Source organism: Hipposideros armiger, unplaced genomic scaffold (genome assembly GCF_001890085.2).
Source record: "Hipposideros armiger isolate ML-2016 unplaced genomic scaffold, ASM189008v1 scaffold_55, whole genome shotgun sequence".
NCBI lineage: Eukaryota > Metazoa > Chordata > Mammalia > Chiroptera > Hipposideridae > Hipposideros > Hipposideros armiger.
Window position 1 is genome coordinate 1,206,651 of NW_017731405.1, and position 19,915 is coordinate 1,226,565.

At 41.1% G+C, this 19,915-nt stretch overlaps 1 protein-coding gene across 1 annotated transcript in view; it reads left to right on the forward strand.

Annotated features, from left to right (window-relative positions):
- The window catches only part of ARSB (arylsulfatase B), a 138,705-nt gene that overhangs the window by 65,790 nt on the left and 53,000 nt on the right, over nt 1-19,915 (forward strand). The window contains exon 6 of the mRNA XM_019640999.1: nt 8,024-8,094. Within this exon, the coding sequence (XP_019496544.1) occupies nt 8,024-8,094 (71 nt within the window). The remainder of the gene's footprint in view (nt 1-8,023; nt 8,095-19,915) is intronic.

Genomic DNA, 19,915 nt, shown 5'->3' on the forward strand with positions numbered 1-19,915 from the left:
TAACTTCTCTGAGCTCTTTTCAATTCTGTATGGTTTTGTTGCTTTTCAACTTGATAAGCAGCATATAGGTTGTTTTGAGACATTTCAAAGGATTCATACTTCATAATGTTTTCTTTTTTACTTATTTTATCTTTAACTTAATATAAACAAAAGCAGAGCCCCAATACATAATCATAGAATGTTTTTTTTCTTTCTTATCAATGAGAAACTCTTCTAGATATAACATGAAAATGGTGACAATGAAATATTATCTGATGATGTAAAATACTTTAAAAACTTAATATGACATTATAAAGACTTTTGCCTCTAGGATTCAGTTTCAAAAAGACAGTTTAAGGAAAAATAAGCCACTTTTCACCCCACTTTCTCAGATACCATGAAGCCCAATGAAGCATGATGGTCAATGAGCCAATGGTTATGAACCTCTGCACTAAAATAATACTCTAGTCCAAACATTACCAAGATGACCCAGACTGGTTATTGAATAATAACTTTTTATTATTAATATTCCCTTTTTAGTGAAAATTGTGTTATCACTTCAATTATGTTTTAAATTCTTACTAGCACTATGATCTGTCTTAGTACCATTGTTTTAGTCTACAGACAGCTTTTCTCATGTTAGCACCTCACTGTTGGCAATCATTGTCTTTTTAGAGTGTAAATAATGTATTTTGCTGTGTATCCAATGCAGTCACTCCTGAGTATAATGCTCACCCATGTTTTTGGCCCAAACTTTCGGGGAAAAAAATCTTTCATTTTAATTTTTCAATTCAAATTTTTATTTGTTTATATTTAGGTACTTGTTTTCTTGTATTATAAAGGAATTTTTAGCATTTATTTTTTAACATATTATGGTACAAGAAATTTTATGTACCGGTAACAAATTTACAATATTTACACATCACAGTAGGCCAAGAACTCTTCATCATTGCATGTTGGTCATAAGTTCAATAAAACTGATTATCGTATTCCAGGGTATTAATTTGCATACGGATATCGTTATTGATTTCTAAAGTTACACTTTTAACTCATGAGCATAATCAAAAGAATTTAAAACATTGATATAGATACAGAATTAGTACTGCCCATGTATAATGTGCATCCCAATTTTTCCCTCAAAAATTTGGGCAAAACACATTACACATGGCAAAATGCGGTACCGGGTAGAAATAGTTATCCACCTCTCTCCATTATATTTGCTTTGCACAATTTTGCTGCACTTACATCTGATCAGTGCTCAGCTAAACACTCTCAGGGAACCCTTTGAAAATCTCTTTCTGCATAGCTTTCTTTTCTCTGGTATTCTGGTACTCTGTCGTATGAACTTGAGCTCCCTTGGTCTCACTGGATTCTCAGCTCTGTCTTCAACTCAGGGAATCCACTAGGCTATGCCTCAGTTCCCCTTCCCTGCACCAGGGCTTGGAAACTCTGTCATGGATAGTAAGTTAAGTTAGGACAATGATAAGACTCACCTCCTTGGTGAATCACAGTCCTCTGCCTGATACCCACGGTTTGAAAACTGCTGTTTCATATGTTCTATCTATTTTACTTAGGGTTGTGTTAAGTAGGCGGGTAAGTCCAGTCTGCCTATTACTCTATCTTGGCTGGAAGCAGAACTAACCAAAGAAAATGTTATTGTCTTTACTTTCCTGATCAATATTTTCCTACTTATTTTCTACTATCAAGTATTTGTTAATTCAATCTGGGATCATAGACCCAGCTTTCTGAAATAAAATATTGACAATCCTTTAACTGTTCTTTTCAAAAAGACTTTTTTTCTCTGCATTCAATTTTGTAATCACATATAGAGAAATTGTATATATAGATCTGTTTAATTACCTTTATTATTACAACACTCCTTTTATGATGTATATAACATGTATATACATATATATGTTTTAAGTTAAAGCAAAATGTTTAGGGATGACATGTAATTTATTGAGTCCCTACTGTACCTTTTTTTTTTTTAAGATTTTTATTGGGGAATTGGGGGGATGGGAACAGCACTGGGGAATTGGGGGAAGGGGAACAGACAAGTTGCTGTCTTTTTGTTCTTCAGTCTAGTTGTGGAGGACGTTGCTTCACTGGCCCAAGTTGGCACCATCGTTGCGCTCTTCCCGGGCGAGGCAGATCAGTCGCCGACTTCTGGACTGCCGCTCACTGCGGCTGCTGGCGACACACGGTAGCCCATGGCAACCCACTGCCACAGGGGCTGCAGCCTACACCAACGCCGGCGACTCAAGGCAGCCCAGCTCCAGGTTGAGCTGTTGTTCAGCATCTTAGCTGTGGAGGGCAGTGTCACTGGCCCTCATATGTGGGATCCGAACCTGAGCCCTCTGGCATCCCAAGCCAGTTCTAAACCATCGCGCCACTCGGCCGGCCCCCTACTGTACCTTTTTTAACAAAAGAGCTTCTACCCTATGCCCATAGTATGCAGTGCTCTGCAGGTTGTTTCAAATACTTTTGTAATTGAGTGCTACATTCTAGGGTGCTACATATCATGCTACTCTCCTGTTTCCTTCCATGGAGCCTAGTGTTTGCTCTCTGGGTAGACATAGGGAGGGGTTGCTGCTGAGGGTGAGGGAGGAAAGGCATGATGGGCTACCTCTGAAGACAGCTAATGGGAGATCATTGCCCATTTTTTGTGCGGTGCGGCCCCTGAGACCTCTAGCTAAAGGTAGGCAGGGTGAATCCACCCTTTTCTGTTTTCTGTGTCATTGGGTTTTGATTCTCATGGTAGAATCCAAGAATGTGTTGTTAATCTCTTCAGCACTGGCATTAGTGAAAATCCCCTCGGGACTTTGGCATCTGGTCTTCTCTTTAGTTTCCAATACTGTTGCCAGTTTTCATCTCTTTGTAATTCTTCATGGGTTTTATAATGGAAATTGGAAGAAAAGCATATTAGGCTCTGCTGGTTTGCCCAGATACTAATCCAGAAGTCGTACCAATTATTTTACAGTAATGGATGAGAAAAGATTATATGAAGGATATGATTCCATTTTTTTATAATATTATTTCTTACATAGCCTACTTTAAAATTTTTAATAAGATTCCTTAATAAAAATATACATGAAAAAATTCTCTCCTCATACATAACTCTATATCAAATGAATTTAAGTTACCTATTTCCTCATCAAACTCAGTCAAAATTCTATCATTTACATGCCTAAACTCTATTTGTGGTAATGTTTGTAGGTTGAAATGGCTTTTCAAGGAGCACAGGATTTATGCAAGCCCAATATTACTCACACCCATATAACAAAGAAAATACACACAATAAGAGATTTATTTCACTAGTATAATGGTTAAAAATGTGAACACTGGTTAGATCTGGTTCAAATCCTGTCTCTTCCATTTGTTATTTGTGTGATCTTGGGCAAGTTACTTAACATCTCTAAGCATGTTTCCTCATGTGTAAAATGTACTAGTAGTGGTACCTGCCTCAGAGGCACTTATGTGAGGATTTAGTGAAAGACCATGTGTAAAACACTTAGCACAGTGCCTGGAATATAGCCACAGCTCCATAGCTTGAAGTGAAGATGATAACGATGACAAAGATGCTTGCAAAGAGTTAACAGGAGGGATGTTACTCTGTGGGTATTACTTGAATTTTTATTTATTTATTTATTTTTTTAAAGATTTTATTGGGGAATTGGGGAAGGGGAACAGCGCTGGGGAGTTGGGGGAAGGGGAACAGACAAGTTGCTGTTGTTTTGTTCTTCAGTCTAGTTGTGGACATTGCTTCACTGGACCAAGTTGGCATCATCATTGCGCTCTTCCCGGGTGAGGCAGATCAGTTGCCGGCTTCTGGATGGCCACTCACTGCGGCTGCTGGCCGCTCACGCTGGCTGCTGGCTACACACGGCAGCCCATGACAACCCACTGCCGCAGGGGCTGCAGCCTACGCCTTCCCAGTGACTCACAGCAGCCCAGCTCCAGGTCGAGCTGTTGTTCAGCATCTTAGCTGTGGAGGGCAGTGTCACTGGCCCTCATATGTGGGATCTGAACCGGGGCCCTCTGGCGTCCCAAGCCAGTTCTTAACCATCGCGCCACTCGGCCGGCCCTTGAATTTTTTTAATCAGTGACTTTTTTGTCAAAATTTCATAGCAGAAAATATTACCATGGCTATTTCTATTTCTAAAAATTTGATACTGCCTTCCAGGGTGTGTTTTATGACAGATGGTCAGCAGCTAGTGGTAAAAGGGGTATGGAATGTAATAGTGTTTCATTTATTTATGGGAAATGTTTTACTGCCCCACCCTTCAACTAGTTGGAAAATGGAAATTAAAAACTGGAAACTCTATTTATAAATGGACAGTGCCGTGATCTCAGTGTCTGAAATTGTAGACTTTTAGAAAATATTTATAGCATATTGGAAACTAGTCACTGATCAGTTTTCTCCTTCCCCAGTTTTTTTTTAACTAATCCAAAAAATATGAAATTTGAGCTAAATTAAAATTTAATACTGAAATATCATCAGAGAAAATTAACTATATACTATTTTATATCAGCCTTTAAGAGAAGATGATGGAGCAAAAAATGATTAACTCCTTTTTTTTTTAAAGATTTTATTGGGGAATTGGAGGAGGGAACAGCATTGGGGAATCGAGGAAGGGGAACAGACAAGTTGCTGTCCTTTTTGTTCTTCAGTCTAGCTGGAGGACATCGCTTCACTGGCCCATGTTGGTATTGTGATCATTGCGCTCTTCCTGGCTGAAGCAGATCAGTCGTTGGCCATTGGACGGCCGCTCATGGTGGCTCACAGCAGCTCACACTGGCTGCAGGCCACTCACAGTAGCTTACGGCAGCCCACTGCAGCCTACTCCGTCGCCGTCGACTCATGTCAGCCCAGCTCCAGGCAGGCTGTTCACTATCTTAGCTGTAGAGGGCGCAGCATCACTGGCCCTCATGTGGGATCCGAACCTGGGCCCTGCTGCTCAGAGCTTGCACTCCCAAGCCAACTGTTAACCAATGAGCCACTTTGGCCGCTTGATTAACTCTTATTAATAGAGGTATTTGAAGTCAATAGAGATATTTGTTAGTGGTGCCTTAAAAATAAGCTAAATGAATGAAAATATAATACATTCAAGGAGATACTGAGGCCATGTCTACAATGCACTGAGGAAACCATTTAGCAGAGTGGTTTGGAGTGGAGAACTTGGTAGTCAGTCTGCCTGAGTTCCAAACCCAATTCTATCATCTGCTTACCCACTTGTAATCTTATAACTCACGTAACTGCAGTGTGCCACGGTTGTGTCTATATCATAGTATCAAGAATTAAATACATGTAAAGCATTAAAATAGTATGTGTCACATAATAAATGCTCTATAAATGCTAGCGTCTGTTATTCTAACTGGCCTAGTCCAACCTCTCCCCCACCAAATAACCCCAGTTTGGTTGTTATGGACATGCATGAAACATGCCCATTTCACTGGTTTAGAGGTACCGATAGTTCTCTGTCATTAAGTGGTCAGTGTGAACAACATTGTTCAGTTTTTTTTCTTTACCTAATTCTTTGTCTACCATAACCACTAATGTATGCTTGGGCAGGCAGTGAGCATTGTGCAGTCAGGACCCTTGAACAGTCCCATAGGTGCCTACCTTAAAGATGCTAGTTAGAGAGCTTTCCTTTGTTCTTATCAGCCTGGAGACCAAACATTTGCCATAATAAAAACACCCCTTATGTTGGTTCACCTAAAAACAAGGAACTTGTGTTGATCATCGAAAAATCACTTACCGTGAACATCATCAGTCATTATGATTCAGAGATTTACATTTCACAGATGGAATCAACAGTCTAGTGAAGATAGTGTTGCTTATACAGCTAAACAATGTCATCTGCCTGACCGAAAAATAAGGAAAATTCTTAGAAAACAGGTGGCAATATATCGTTTTTATATGCAGTTTGTAATGAGTAGACTGTATGACTTAGCTATATTTGACACTGATAACTTCTAAAAAGAGGCTCTTGCATGGGAGAGAGTATAATGCCTTAGAAATTGAAGTTATAGCTACATCACTGTATGTCAGAAGAGGAACTCTTGCCAACAAGAAGAATGGATAGGAATGTTAATATTCCATTGTATCGCCATATTATTCTTATAGCTGTATCTCAGGTTCTAGACTTGTATCTGTGATTACATTTTTTTTCCATGTCTGCAGCATCAGGATTTACATTTTGCAATGAAATTTGTTGTTTGAAGTGACCAGCTTATTCAACACTTAACATATCCCAGACACTGTGCTAAGTGCTTTACATATGTTGCCTCATTTAATTTTCATAACAACCCTGAAAGTAGGTACTTTTATCCATAGTCTACTAGTAAGAAAAACAAGGCTCTAGTTTACTTAGCCAGTCACTTGTGGAGTTCAGATGCAAACCCCAAATAGCTGTGCTCTTCAAGACAATGCTGTTCTGCATATGAGAATGGGACCTTCAGAACTGGTCAGAGGTAAGACCATAAACCATTGGAACAATTGACATTGCCCACTTTCTCGTGCTTTAGTTGTATGGAAATGAAACTTCGGAAGAGTATAATACAAAAAATAATAATCAAATGGTACCATATTTGTAGCATTACCTATAGATACATATGAAAGATAGAAGCTAACACATGTTGTAATATAGCAATGATCAATCACATAAGCATTTTATGAACTTGATGAGACCACAATTTATTCTACAAGATTATAGTGATCACACAGTTAATATTACTGAAAACTATGTAATGAACATACAAAACATTTTTTTTTCTCCAACCCACTTACCTTTGAGGAAGAAATTGTATCATATGCTAACACTTTTGTTTTGCAAATGATACTGTCAAGAAAGCAAAAAGACAACCCATAGAATTAGAGAAAACATTAACAAATGCATTTGATAAGGGACTTGCATCCAGAATATATAAAATAATGGTGATGGTAGTTGAAGTTTTTTGGTTTTGTTTTGAATTAATTTTATTTTGTTTTAATGTTTCCTTAGTTGGCAAATATATGTTGCCAGTCACAACCCAGATTTTTTGAAATTTTATGGTCCTTAAAATCCCAAGCCACTGCTGTAGACAACTATCTGTGAGTTTGGAGTGTGGATATTGGGCCATCTGAAAACATGGCTTCTTGGTTATATCAGAGGCCTTAACTGGTTATTCAGTTGTGCACAACCCCAGGGTGGTAGCAATACTTGGCAACCTTCTGTTGAATTATCAAGTTGTCCTCAGTACTCTCCCAACAATTGAGATTGTGTCTAATAACTTCTTCCATAAGGCTGAGTATATACTAGCAAAATGACCTGAGTACTCACATCCCACAAAAATCTGATGCTGTTTATGCTCCCAATTGTTTAAGAACACTATTTTGAGAGTCATACAACCCATTATTTGGGCAATAACTTACCTTCCTCATCTGTAACATGACAGTGTTGAACTAAGTGATCTCCAGGGTTTTTTTCCAGTACTAATGTGATTGCATTTATAAATACACTTTCTTTTTTTATGTTGAAGAGGTTAGGCTATTTGACATTTATTTGTATTGAATATATGTTCCATGTTGCAAATCTGGATATGGGAGACATTAATTTTTCTCACACAGTCTAATATTTAAAAGGCATTTTGCATCTGTAATATGGATGCTGCCATCTTGGCGGATGCTCTTCATTTCCCTGTGAGGGTTCAGTATGCAGTCTCCACAGGATGACTTAAGTTCTCATTTAACTGCTGTAAAGCATGGTCGTGTTTAAATACAGCCACACTGTTTATTGCAAAAGGTCACAAGCCTTGTTTTTTTAAAATTGTCATGTGCTTGGCATGGAAGTTCTTATGTAAATATTCAGTCACTGTTATAATGTAGACAAATGATGACTACTTGAAGGTAAATGCCTCCACCATCGATTTTGGAGGCCTAAATTCATGACAAAGTTAACTGCAGGTTTGTTACTACTTACAAATATAGCGATAGGAAGTATTAAAATCATTCATACCCATTTGATAGAGGAAATTAATGTTTCCTAAAAACATTCTTTTCTAGTGAAGGAAGCCCTTCCCCCAGAGTGGAGCTGCTGCATAACATCGACCCAATCTTTGTGGACGTTTCTCCATGTGAGTATCTTGTTCACTGCTGCTACACTCAATCTTTTGGCTCACAAAGACAGTTTTGTTACCTCGTATGTCTCTAGCCTTTCTCTTTTCCCACTTGACTTTGCTATAAAGGTAAACAGTTGTCCATGGCACCTGTTGTCCTAATCTCACTGTGGCTTTGGTGCCACAGAGGGTGAATTCAACTGTTGACTGCCACTTGCTAGCTGGAAGACCTTTACGCCGTTTCACTCTCCACACCTCAGCTCTCCCATCTATAAAAGGAGAACCCGTGGACTCAAAAGGTCCTTCTCATTGTACCTGTCATGCTGTTGTTATCCTGTTCTTACCTGAGAGCTCCAGCCTTCTTCCAGAAAACTCAAGGTCCAATAAGCCACCACATCATCTGCTCGAGCTGGTCAGGTGCGTCCCAGTCCCTGCAGTGTCTCACAGGCCCAACCTACCTAGCAATCCTGGAAGTAATTTAGCTTCTTTCTGCCTACTGCCTCAATGAACCCATAGGGAGCCCTGTTAATTCTTCAGAGAAAGAGGCCATTTAGTGCTCTCAGATCACAAGAGACTATAATAATCCTGTATAAATACCATGCTAGCATAGTGAGTCCGGGCTTGGAAAGCATTACCTATCACATCTTCAGGGCACCAGATATCATGTCTTCGAGGCCCCACGTTGGGGAGCCAGATATCACGTCCCGCGTGACAAGGGCTGGGAGGCTCGAGAAGGGGCGGCGAAGGGTTAAGAAATCACAAGAGTCAAAAGTAGAGTTTCTGCGGGGGCCAGGGGTCTTGTCTCTTCAGACCGAGAGAGGGAGCCCTGATACTGGCGGGCGTAAAGCTTTTATTTACAATGGTCACCAAGAGGTCAATTTGAATATCTATACCCAGTTAATTGATTCAATTAGACTGGCAGCTGCTTCACCGAAACTCATTGTGATTAAGCACGAGTTGTGCTTTCACACATGCGTATGATCCTCGGGATGGCATCAGCATTCCCAGACCACCTGATAAGGAAGTTTTACCGAGATCATTCCCTCGTGTCTTAGCATTCCAAGACACTTCCTTATGGCTTCAAAGGATCAGTGCACAGGAGCATTCAAGTCGGCAGCTGCAAGGTGACAATTATCTATTACGCCCTTCGCCTAGCTTCCATCATAATGCTCATCTAGAGACTGTCTTCAGAAAACAGTGCTCTTACATTCCCTTCACTCACTTGGTGCTGATATCCCCTCCTTTCTAAATATACTGCTACCCCCTTCGCTCAGGCTCTCTTACTTCTTTGTCCTTTCCAGTTTGTGCTGCAACCTACCACAAGATTTCCCTGCTCACAGAATGACCCACGGTAATTCTGAATGTGTCATTGGGCTCATTCTCTCCAGTTCACCTCTCCAGCCTCACTCCAGGCTCCCTGCCATCTTCTTCCCCTAGGAGACACTTGCCATGTCTAAGCATGCAGATCGTCACACTTATATCTTGATATCCTTTTCCCTCTGCCTGAAACACCTTTCCCTGCCTCTCCACCGTGTTTCTTCATCCCTTAAAACCCAGCCCAAATGTCCCATCCCTGAATGCTTTCCAGAAGCCCAGAAGAAGCAGCCTTCCTCTGTATGCCCCTTGGTATGTATCTCTCTAGAGCTTTTATCAAATTCTCTAGTATGTGTCTTCATTACCCACTAAGCTGAGAGTTCCTGGAAGTCAAGATCTATGTCTTATTTATTTTTTCATCCTCATAAGTTAACACAAATACCCAGCACTTGGTAGGCACTCAATAATGATTACTTGATGATGGAATGGAGGAGAATGGGGATAGACTAAAGACCAAAGTAGAAACATTAAACTTGAAAAGGAAAGGGTCCTGAGACAGGAAGGGATGGCTGTAGTAGGGAGAAATTTCTATTTCTATTGAAGTAAAGATGTCAATGAGAGAGGCAAGGGAAGGGCAGTCCAATGTGGTAACCACTAGTTATATGTGGCTATTGAACACCTAAAATATGGCTAATTGTGGATTGAGGCATGCTGTAAGTGTAAAATACACATTAGATTTTGAAGACTCAGTAAGAAAAAGTATAATATATCATAATATATATTTACTCTTTATTGAAATGGCATACTTTGGATATGTTGAGCTAAATGTGTTATTACTATTAATCTCACCTGTTTCTTTTTTTTTTTTTTTTTAACCAACCCTGCCACCTGTTGGCAGCTCAGCGGCTGCTCAGCTCGGGCTGACTCGAACCGCTGTTGCTCAGAGCTCAAACTCTTGAGCGAGCTCTTAACCAANCAGCGGCTGCTCAGCTCGGGCTGACTCGAACCGCTGTTGCTCAGAGCTCAAACTCTTGAGCGAGCTCTTAACCAACTGAGCCACTCAGCCGGCCACCTGTTTCTTTTTTAATGTGGCTAATAGAAAATTTTTAATTACCCAGGTATTTCTATTGGCCTAGAAGGATTATTCTAGAAGGTGCTGGGAAATGCTTTGATCAGCTGTGTAAAAGGATCGCAGACCATGATAGTTACTGTGAGCCTACTACATCCATGGTTCTTAAACTTTTCTCTGCCCTAGTATGCCTAAGGGATATGACACGTTCTAGTCTGTAACTGGCTCACTAGAGCAGTGATTCTTAACCAAGGGCCAGTCATACCCGAATCTCTCAGGGTGGCCAGAAGGGAATAGAAGGGAGGCAGAGGCAGGAATGGTTTTTAAAACTTCTGAATAATTTAATGCACTGCATAAGCCCAGTATAACATCCAGGGATGTGCTGAATATGCAGCCCACAATATAATAGTTGTAAACTGTCCTTACCTACTGAGTCCCACCTGCAAATGAAAAGCCTTAAGCCCCCTTCACTCACTAAGATGTATTTTGTCTTGGCATCAGAAATGGGAGTTTATGAAGTCTATTCCTATGTAACCTGGCCATAATGCTGCTTGCTGCAGGGTTCTTTGTCTAACCTGCTGTGATTTTCACTGTCTTCCCTCAAGTGTCCCTAGCTCCAGTGTAAACGTTAATAAGGGCCTGGAAATCAGAATAGAGAATTGTCTTAGTTTTGCCACCCATAGACTATAAGGTCTTGAGCAAGTCCCTTCATTTTTCTGGGAGTCAATTTCCCATATACGTATTAAATGATGGACTTACTAAGACCCTTTATTGCTGTCACAAAATCAAGGACACTTTCTGGCCTTCTGCTGTACCTTTCCCCCTCCTTGAAGCCACTCTAGGTCTTCCTGGTGGCCTTCCCTGCCAGCTGGGGACTCTTGTCCTGACTCGTGCATGTAATGACATTGCCATAGAACCCCATTCACTGTCCACAAAACATCAGGCAGCATTCTCTACTGTCTGTGCCTGCATGTAGCAAAGTGCCACTTCTTCCTCATGCAAGGACCTGTTCTCTTGGCTTTTTCTGTTCATTTCAACTCACTGTGCAGCACTTGGAAAAAAGACAGCTATCTTTGGGGGCCTGCTCCTTTATAGGATGATGGTACAAGCCCATTTCCTTTCCTGTGCAATTAATTTGTAGGGAAAAAAATAAATCCAGCTATAGGAATATATGTATTCATAGGACAGCCAAGTCTGCAAATCATATTCATAGAATCTGTTTTATGAATATGTTCTGTCGGTTTGGGGGGAATGAAATCAGAAAGCAGCCAATCTAGGGTATAAATTAAGGATTGACAATTGAGTCATTGTTATCACAGAACATTTCTTTGCTTTCTAACTCTAGCACTTCCCAGGTTATGTGTACTTACTTAAGGCAGAAGGGGTAGTGTTTTACTTCCACCTTTCCAAAAGCCACATTACCAGTGTCCTCACCTGTGAGGTGAAGAATTAAATGATGTCTAAATTCCCTTCCCCCTTTTAACATTCTGTGGGTCTCTATGTAAATAGGCCCTTAAAGGAGCAAAGCTGCTTACTCGGTTTCTCTCCTTTTTCACCCTGCCAGAAAGGGTGCACTCGTTAATAAGCAGTGATGTAGCCAACAGCATGGTCATAAATAGGTGAATATAACAGAAAATGTTAGAAACATTGAAAGTGCTAGAGTCATTTGGATTACTATATGATTTTGTTATTACTATACCTGGCCCACCTTTCTAATCCCTATTCTAAAACACACTGCATCAATCAACTTTTCCTACATAACCAATCTCTCTCCTTAGGTGGGTATTGTTGGGTGTGATGGGCCAGTGTCCCCTTCTGTCATGAATCATAGCAATAGATGTTAGAAGTTTCCCAGGGAAGCCCAGGGCCCCTCAGAGGCCCACCTCTTGGGCTTTAGCACCTACATCCCCTTCCTTTTATTCTAAGCATATAAGGCGCCCCCAGAGGCTCTTCTTACTGGGGGAGTTAGGGTTGTTTTCATGGTCACATACCCTTGGTAGGTTGTGGCTAGAAGTACCCTCGGTCCTTTTTTTTCCTTACCAGTAAAAACAATAAAATGTACATGTTCACTAAAAAGAAAAGAATACAGTATTGTGGCATTTAAGGGATATTAAAGCCCTCTTTTCTTGTAGAATATATCTTGATCTTTCAGAATACTGTTTTAATAACTGATTTCTAATAGCTCTGTAGCAAATCGTTCCTATTTTATGGTAATGGTCACATAGACAAACTGAGATAAAACCACAAACAAAAACAACCCAAGTAATATAAGCAACAATTGGGTCCTCCCAGACATCCTCAATAGAATAACATATAATTATAAAGCCCCTGCCTGTGGGTTCAGCCCAGCCTGACTTCCCTTCCAAGGCCAGGCACGTCTTCTTGCTGTTCTCTCTGTGCTCCTGCCTCCTTGGCAAGTTCCCTCTCGTTGTTTCATCAGTCACCAGTCCTCTCGGTGCCTCAAATATGGCTCTATTATACTTTTTCCTCCCCTGTCCCCAGCCCCCATGGCCAGTGTCACACATGTGGGCTGCAAGTACTTCCCTGTGTGCTTTGAGGAAAATACATTCATCTTCAGAGGCTTTGCTCTGAGGTAACCTTGGATGGACCTGTTCTGGGGTCTGTTCAGATAGTACCTGTTTCTCTTTCCTCCTTCCTCAGAATAAATCTCAAGGATTCTTTTCTCCCCCCATGTCTTTAAAATACTTTTTTCAAGCAGCCTGACCTAGACTCGGTGTCTTTCTCCAGCTGTATAGGGTGGGCTGTGGAGGAAACGTGCGCGAGAGCCCGAGGGAACGGGATGGTACCATTTAAGCTGATTTATGGGGAAGTCTGGAAGCATCCAAAGTGGCGAGGAGCAGCCGTAATCCCAAGTTTGGCCCCAAGATCCTGCAGGTGTGAGTTCAGCATTATTTGGTTCTGGAGAGCTCCAGCTGCAAATTCTGGGCCTCCCCTAGGTTCCAGCCAACCTGCCTCAGACTAGGAAGAAAAATAATTTCAGAGGCCAACCTGCAGGCCCTAGGCCAGATCTGGGCTGGTTCGAAGTAATGACCCTACTCCATCTGCGACCACAACTCACCTTGGCCATCAGATGTGGCATTCTGTGCATTAGAATTCTCATGTACATCCAATTGTGTAACGTACACATATATACCTGACACATGTGCACATGGATAAAGCTCTCAGATTCTGCTGATAGAGCTTGATTATAGATGAAGGGCACTGACAGATGTTAGCATTTTTCACATCACCAAAGGCCAAGTCTTCAAAGTGATTCTGTACAGCTTTGTTACTATTTCATTTAAAGGGCCTCCTCTCTTTAAAGGGTATAATGAGATGTTATTCCTACTCATGATTACAGGGTGAAAGAACAATTTTCCCTCCCCCTCCTCTCTCACACGTGCATTTTCTGTGGTAAAATTTCCAAATCTATACTCGAGATCCAAGACTCGTCCAGGTTTGCACACTTGTAGCTACTCCCTGTTTCCTCTGTAGAGCGACTTTCAAATCCGTTTCCTGACGTTCGGTTGCCATTTCCAAGACTATTTATTTAGTAGATACTGACCGCCGACGACATGCTAGGTACTATTGCAGGTACCATAGGTAAATTAGGCTTTAAGTTTTGTTAGAAACTGGCCTGCAAGAGCACATGGACATACTCGTAGCCTCTCAGTTTCCTGCTTGATACCTGTTGTTGGATGCCAACTGCTCATAGCCATGTGCCCTTAGCCTGCCTCCTACAACCTCTGCCATTCAGCTGCTGAAACGGCCCCTCAGCACCACTGCAATGCTCTCCTTCAGCCCCCTTCATCTTCCTTTGCTTCTCTAACCCTCGTTTAGGGCCCAGTTCACACTTCTACTCCTCCAAGAAGATCTCCTTGATCCCACCAAATGTGAGTCCCTTGAGTTTCTCTGGAGCATCCTAGGACACGGAGCTCTTGCGACCTCAGATTGTCGTTCTTTATATTACTGTGTTTTCTCCCCCCAGAGCCATAAGCTCCAAAGCGGGCAAGATTTCATCTGCATAGCTCTCGGTGCCTTACGTATCGGAGATGTATACATACTGAAAGAATGTATGCTAATAAATCAGTCCTTTAAGTTGGTTTTCATCCACTCATTGAATTAGAATAAATCTAGCAAGCATAATAATATCACACATTTGAAAATAATGTGCACTTTCATTTCTTCCTGGGCATATTTGAGAAGAAGCAATACGGGGGCAATTTTCTATCTTTCAGCCTGAAATTAGTTATTGAGCAGAATTTTAAAAGTTAGGTGGGATGCATGCGGCCCACCAACTTGCAATGATGAGCTTGCTCATCATTGCATACAATCCCAGAGGGTAGAAGGCACCTCGCATTCAGTTCATCCATCCTCTTTCTAATCCAGAAGGCGAAACTGAGGCATCAGTCACACACAGCTCATCAATAACAGAGCGGGAACTCAGGGCTCTCCAGGTCCAGACCTCACACATAAGTCACGTCCTACTGATTTCAGTGGTCTCTTTGCTTTCTGTTCCACACTGGTTTTGTGGGGAAAGGGCACCCAGATCTTTTTACAATCACCTCACTCAAATAACAGCATGTTGGAGCATTATGCACTTAAATGAGGCTGAAAAATGGGTGTAATAGTTACATTAACCTTGTGGTTTCAAATATAATCTGACTATTGATGACAGCAGCTTCTGGGTATTTTTAAAAGTGTTTTTTTTTTAAGATTTTTATTGGGGAATTGGGGAAGGGGAACAGACAAGTTGCTGTCCTTCTGTTCTTGTTCTTCAGTGTAGTTGTGGAGGACGTCGCTTCACTGGCCCATGTTGGTATTATCATTGTGCTCTTCCCGGGTGAGGCAGATCGGTCATCGGCCACTGGACGGCCACTCACAGCAGCTCTTGGCAGCTCACGCCAGCTGCCGGCCACTCACGGTAGCTTACGGCAGCCCACTGTAGCCTATGCTGTTGCCGGCGACTCACAGCAACCCAGCTCCAGGTCAAGCTATTGTTCACCATCTTAGCTGTAGTGGGCACAGCGTCTCTGGCCCTCATGTGGGATCCAAACTGGGGCCCTGCTGCTCAGAACTGGTGTCCCAAACCAGCTCTTAACCAACACACCACTCAGCCGGCCCAAAAGATTTTTTTTTAAATTAACTTATTTTTCATTATAATTGACATACTGTATTATATTAGTTGTACATAGTGATGCAACATTAATATACCCTGCGATATCACCACAATAAATCCAGTAACCATCTGTCACTGTACATAGTTATGACGATGTTATTGACTCTCTTCCCTATGCTGTGTGTTACATCCTCATAGCTTAGCAGCTTCTGTTTGTAAAGCTAGTTGTGGAAACCCTGTCAGTGCTTGTAGTAATTACATTTGAGGGTGGTGGAGGGATGATGGCTCAGGGTGTGGGGACAGGGCAGTGTAGCCTAATGGAACATGCAGAGTTTGAATCCCAGTTTTGATATATTGGATTGTCGGAAAAGTCATGACGTATTTTTTTCTGTTTTTTTGTTGCAAAAATGCGTCATGACTTTTCCGACAACCCAGTATTTCCTGTAAATGTATGAATAAGTTCTTTGAGTTACTAGTTTCATCACCTATAGCTTGAGGACAATTATAGCTATCTCCTATAAATATATCTAAACAAGAGTTAGCAGCAATTATATTCTGGCTGTTGGGGTTGGAAGGAGGTGCCTGTACCTTTTACTTTCTGTATTTCTGCAGTTTTCATATTTAGTAATGAGCACGTAGAACTTCCATAATCAGTAATAAAGCCAAAGAGATTTATTTTGAACAACCAGCTCAGAGGGTTCTGGTGAGACTGTAATATCTGTAAAGCTGCTGGGTTCTTAGTGAGTGGGAGTTGAGGGGTACTGGGGTTCCTGCTCCTTATGCCCACATGTCCTGGGTCAGAGAAGCTCGTGTGAGACAGCATTTCTGCTCAGCTGTCAGCCCTGAGACCCTGACAGCCTGCGTTGCAGTTCTCTCTCTTATCGACTATAGGAGCTCATTTTACAGCTTGTCACAAAGTGAGCAGAATTTCGTGTCTTCTCTGGCTGCCAGTGTTTGTCTTCAGCAGCTGGTCAAGTTTTCCGTGGTTTGGGTTGGTGTGTGCCCTCAATCACAGAGCCTGAACACAGATAACTCTGCTCCTTTTTAATTTTCCTAAAGGCTTTTATTCTGCCTCCTTCACTTAGGGGAGTACGAACGTGTGTTTGGAAATGTGACCTTCTCGATGCCAAAGGCAGTCCCACAAGTCTCATAGCCCATCCATCCCACTTCACACAGTGCATCTCAAGTAACACACATCAAACCTTCGCTGTTAACACTTGGTGCTAGCATACTGGCTTTCATCCTGAGAAAATAAATAAACCAAACCAAACCCACAGCACTTTAAAAACACTAATTAATTCTCACCACAGGCCTAGGCTACACAGAAATGGCAAATCCCACTGCCCCAATTTTATGTTTGGAGAAATCAGGGTAAGCAACTTTTTTAAGGCTACTCAGGGCCAGATAACAGATGCTAACTTGAGGGCTTGGGCTGGACCTGCCTGGGAGAAGGGCATCTGGCCAGGGCCAGCTGCCTCACCAATTCCCTTCTGCACAGCACCATGTGGTTACTTGCCCAGAACCCCATTTACACATCAGCTTTTTTTTTTTCCCCCCAGGGTTACAATGATGCCATGTCTTCCCGTTTCCAACTGACTACTTATTTATTTTCTTACTTTTCTTTGATTTTGGTAGAGCCTAGGAATTTTAGCCGTGGCTTCCAAGAGTAGCCTGGTAATGCTAGTTGTTTAAGGTCTATGCTGACTTTGACATGCAATACAAAAGTTAGACTGTCCTCCAAATAGTTCCTTTCAGACCCACCTGCTGTGCCCTCCCCTTTCTCCACACTGGAGTCTACTTCGTACCCAGGTCTGTTAGAGATTTGGGGGTATCCAGACTCCTTCCTTTCTCTCCTAGTCTGGACTACAAACCCTCCTACCTCACTTTTTCGATCTGACAATCTTCAGGATAAATATATACACCTTTCTTAAGATAGTGAACCATACAATTCTGGAAAAACATAAAACCTCCCTAAATTTTACGTGACATATCCAGTGGAATTAAAATATAGTAAGTCCACTTTCTAAATATTTACTAATCTGTTCAGATTTTTTAGGAGTTTTAGGGTGCTTATAAATTAAGGCTGAAATAAAACTGTAAAAACATCTCTGAGAAGTAGGCTGTAGACAGCTGAGTCCATGGTCTGCCTTAAGGAACCCATAAGATAAGATGTTGGTAACAGGCATTTATAGACCGAAGTTGGTTACCTCTGGCCACAAATTCCTAGGGACTGAATACACGTCCCCTGCTTCTTAAGAGCCTTTTGAATCCTTGGGAAAAAAATATATGCCCAGGAAATGATATTAACACAGTTGTAAAATACAGTTATAATAACACCATTATAAAATAAAATCGCCACAAATGATACGCATATATATAAATGGAATACGTAAGCGCTAAGGAGAAATAAAGAAATAATGAGAGACATTTGGGGGTGATTAAGATAAACTTCCTCAGAAAGTATACAGCTTTACATTTTTCTATTACTTCAGCAGCTTTGGTTTTATCTTTTCTTGATTTTAATGTGAATGAAGGAAAATAATATTTAACACTATATTAATTTTCTGTTGATGCTGAAACAAATTACCATAAGCTTAATGACTTAAAACAAAACAACACAAATTTGCCTTACACTTCTGTAGGTTGAAAGTCTAATATGGGTCTCACGGGACAAAAATCCAGGTGTCAGCAGGCCAACATTCCATTCTGGGGGCTCCCGGGAAAAAGCCATTTCCTTGCCTTCTCCAGCCTCGAGAAGCTGCCCACCTTGCTTGGCCTGTGGCCTCCTTCCCCCATCTTCAAAGCCAGCAATGGAGGGCTGAGTACTTCTCATAACACATTGCTCCAACTTTGCGTAACTATCACCTCATCTCCTCCTCTGACCTCCTTCACATTTTAAGGACGCTTGTGACTACATTGGGCCCACTCGGATAACCCAGAATAATCTCCCTATATTCAGGTCAGCTGATTAGCAATATTAATTCCATCTGCAATCTTAATTCCTCTTTGCATGTAACCTAACATATGCACAGGTTCCTGGAATTAGGACATGGACATTATTGGGGGCCATTATTCTATCTACCACGGACACCTATTCTGTTGCACTAAACTTTATTAAAAAATGCAAAGAGTAGACTAGTTGCAGCGAAGAACAAAAACATACAAAAAATTAATAGAAAGTCAAGAACAGTTGAAGGCAACAGTGGTAGAGACGTTACAAGTAGTACTTGATTAATTGCCAGATCATCCTTAGAGAGTCTTATAGAGCGGTGGTATGAGAGTGAAGGTGGGCTAAATCACACAGGCTAGTTCATGAAAGGAAGAGAGCATTGCTCTGTACCTGGAAGGAAGAATCCTGAGATAGAAAAAGCCATCTTGGCACATAGAAGAGTGTGACTAAAAGGTTGTATATGTAAGCCTGTTCTGAGGACAAAGTGAAGGCAGGAAAGAGAAGATGGGAAAGATAAATACAGAGATTAGACTTGATCTTGTGTGCAAAGGGGAGCTCCCTGTCTGTTTTTTATTACCTACAATTAATACCATGGGAGGGATTTTGTGTAGAAATTTTGAAAAATACAGAAAAGCTTAGAGACAAAAATCCCACTGTTCTGTCCCACCAAAGTAAACGTTGTTAATATTTTGGTGTGGTGTGATTTTTCTGTTCCTCCCTCCCTCTCTCTCTCCATCTCTCTCTCCATCTCTCTCTCTCTCTCTCTCTCTCTCTCTCTCTCTCTCTCTCTGCCTGCCTGCACTCACTGACTGACACATACATTTATACAGATTCTTACAGAATTCAGATCATATGATATGTTATTTCATTACCTAAATTTTCAGCATAATTAAGTGTAGACATTTTTCATCTGTAAAATTTTTGTGTAACAATTTTATTAATGGCTGTATGTCATGGTATTCTATGGCATGGATCTCCTACTCTAACACGTGGAAATACTTAACCATTACCCTATTTTTGCATTTGTCAGGATATTTTCAATTTTTCATTAATGTGAATAAAGCTGCAGTGACCATCCATTATTTGGGAAGGATAATGTACAAAACAAAATTCCCGGGTCAAAGGGCATAAACGTTTTGAAGATCCTTTGATATAGCATGACCTAGTTGCTTCCCTATTCAATGTTGTATGTGTTGATAGTTCTACCATCACTACACAAGAGTCCTTATTTCTTGGAATCTTGGCTAGAAGGTATCTTAGCATTTTTTTAAACATGTGCCAATTTTGTAAATAAAATAATGTGTTATTTTAATTTGGATTTCTTTGATTGCTGCTGAAGGTAGGCTTATTTTTCATTTGGGGGCCATGATTACTAGTTTCTGTCTTT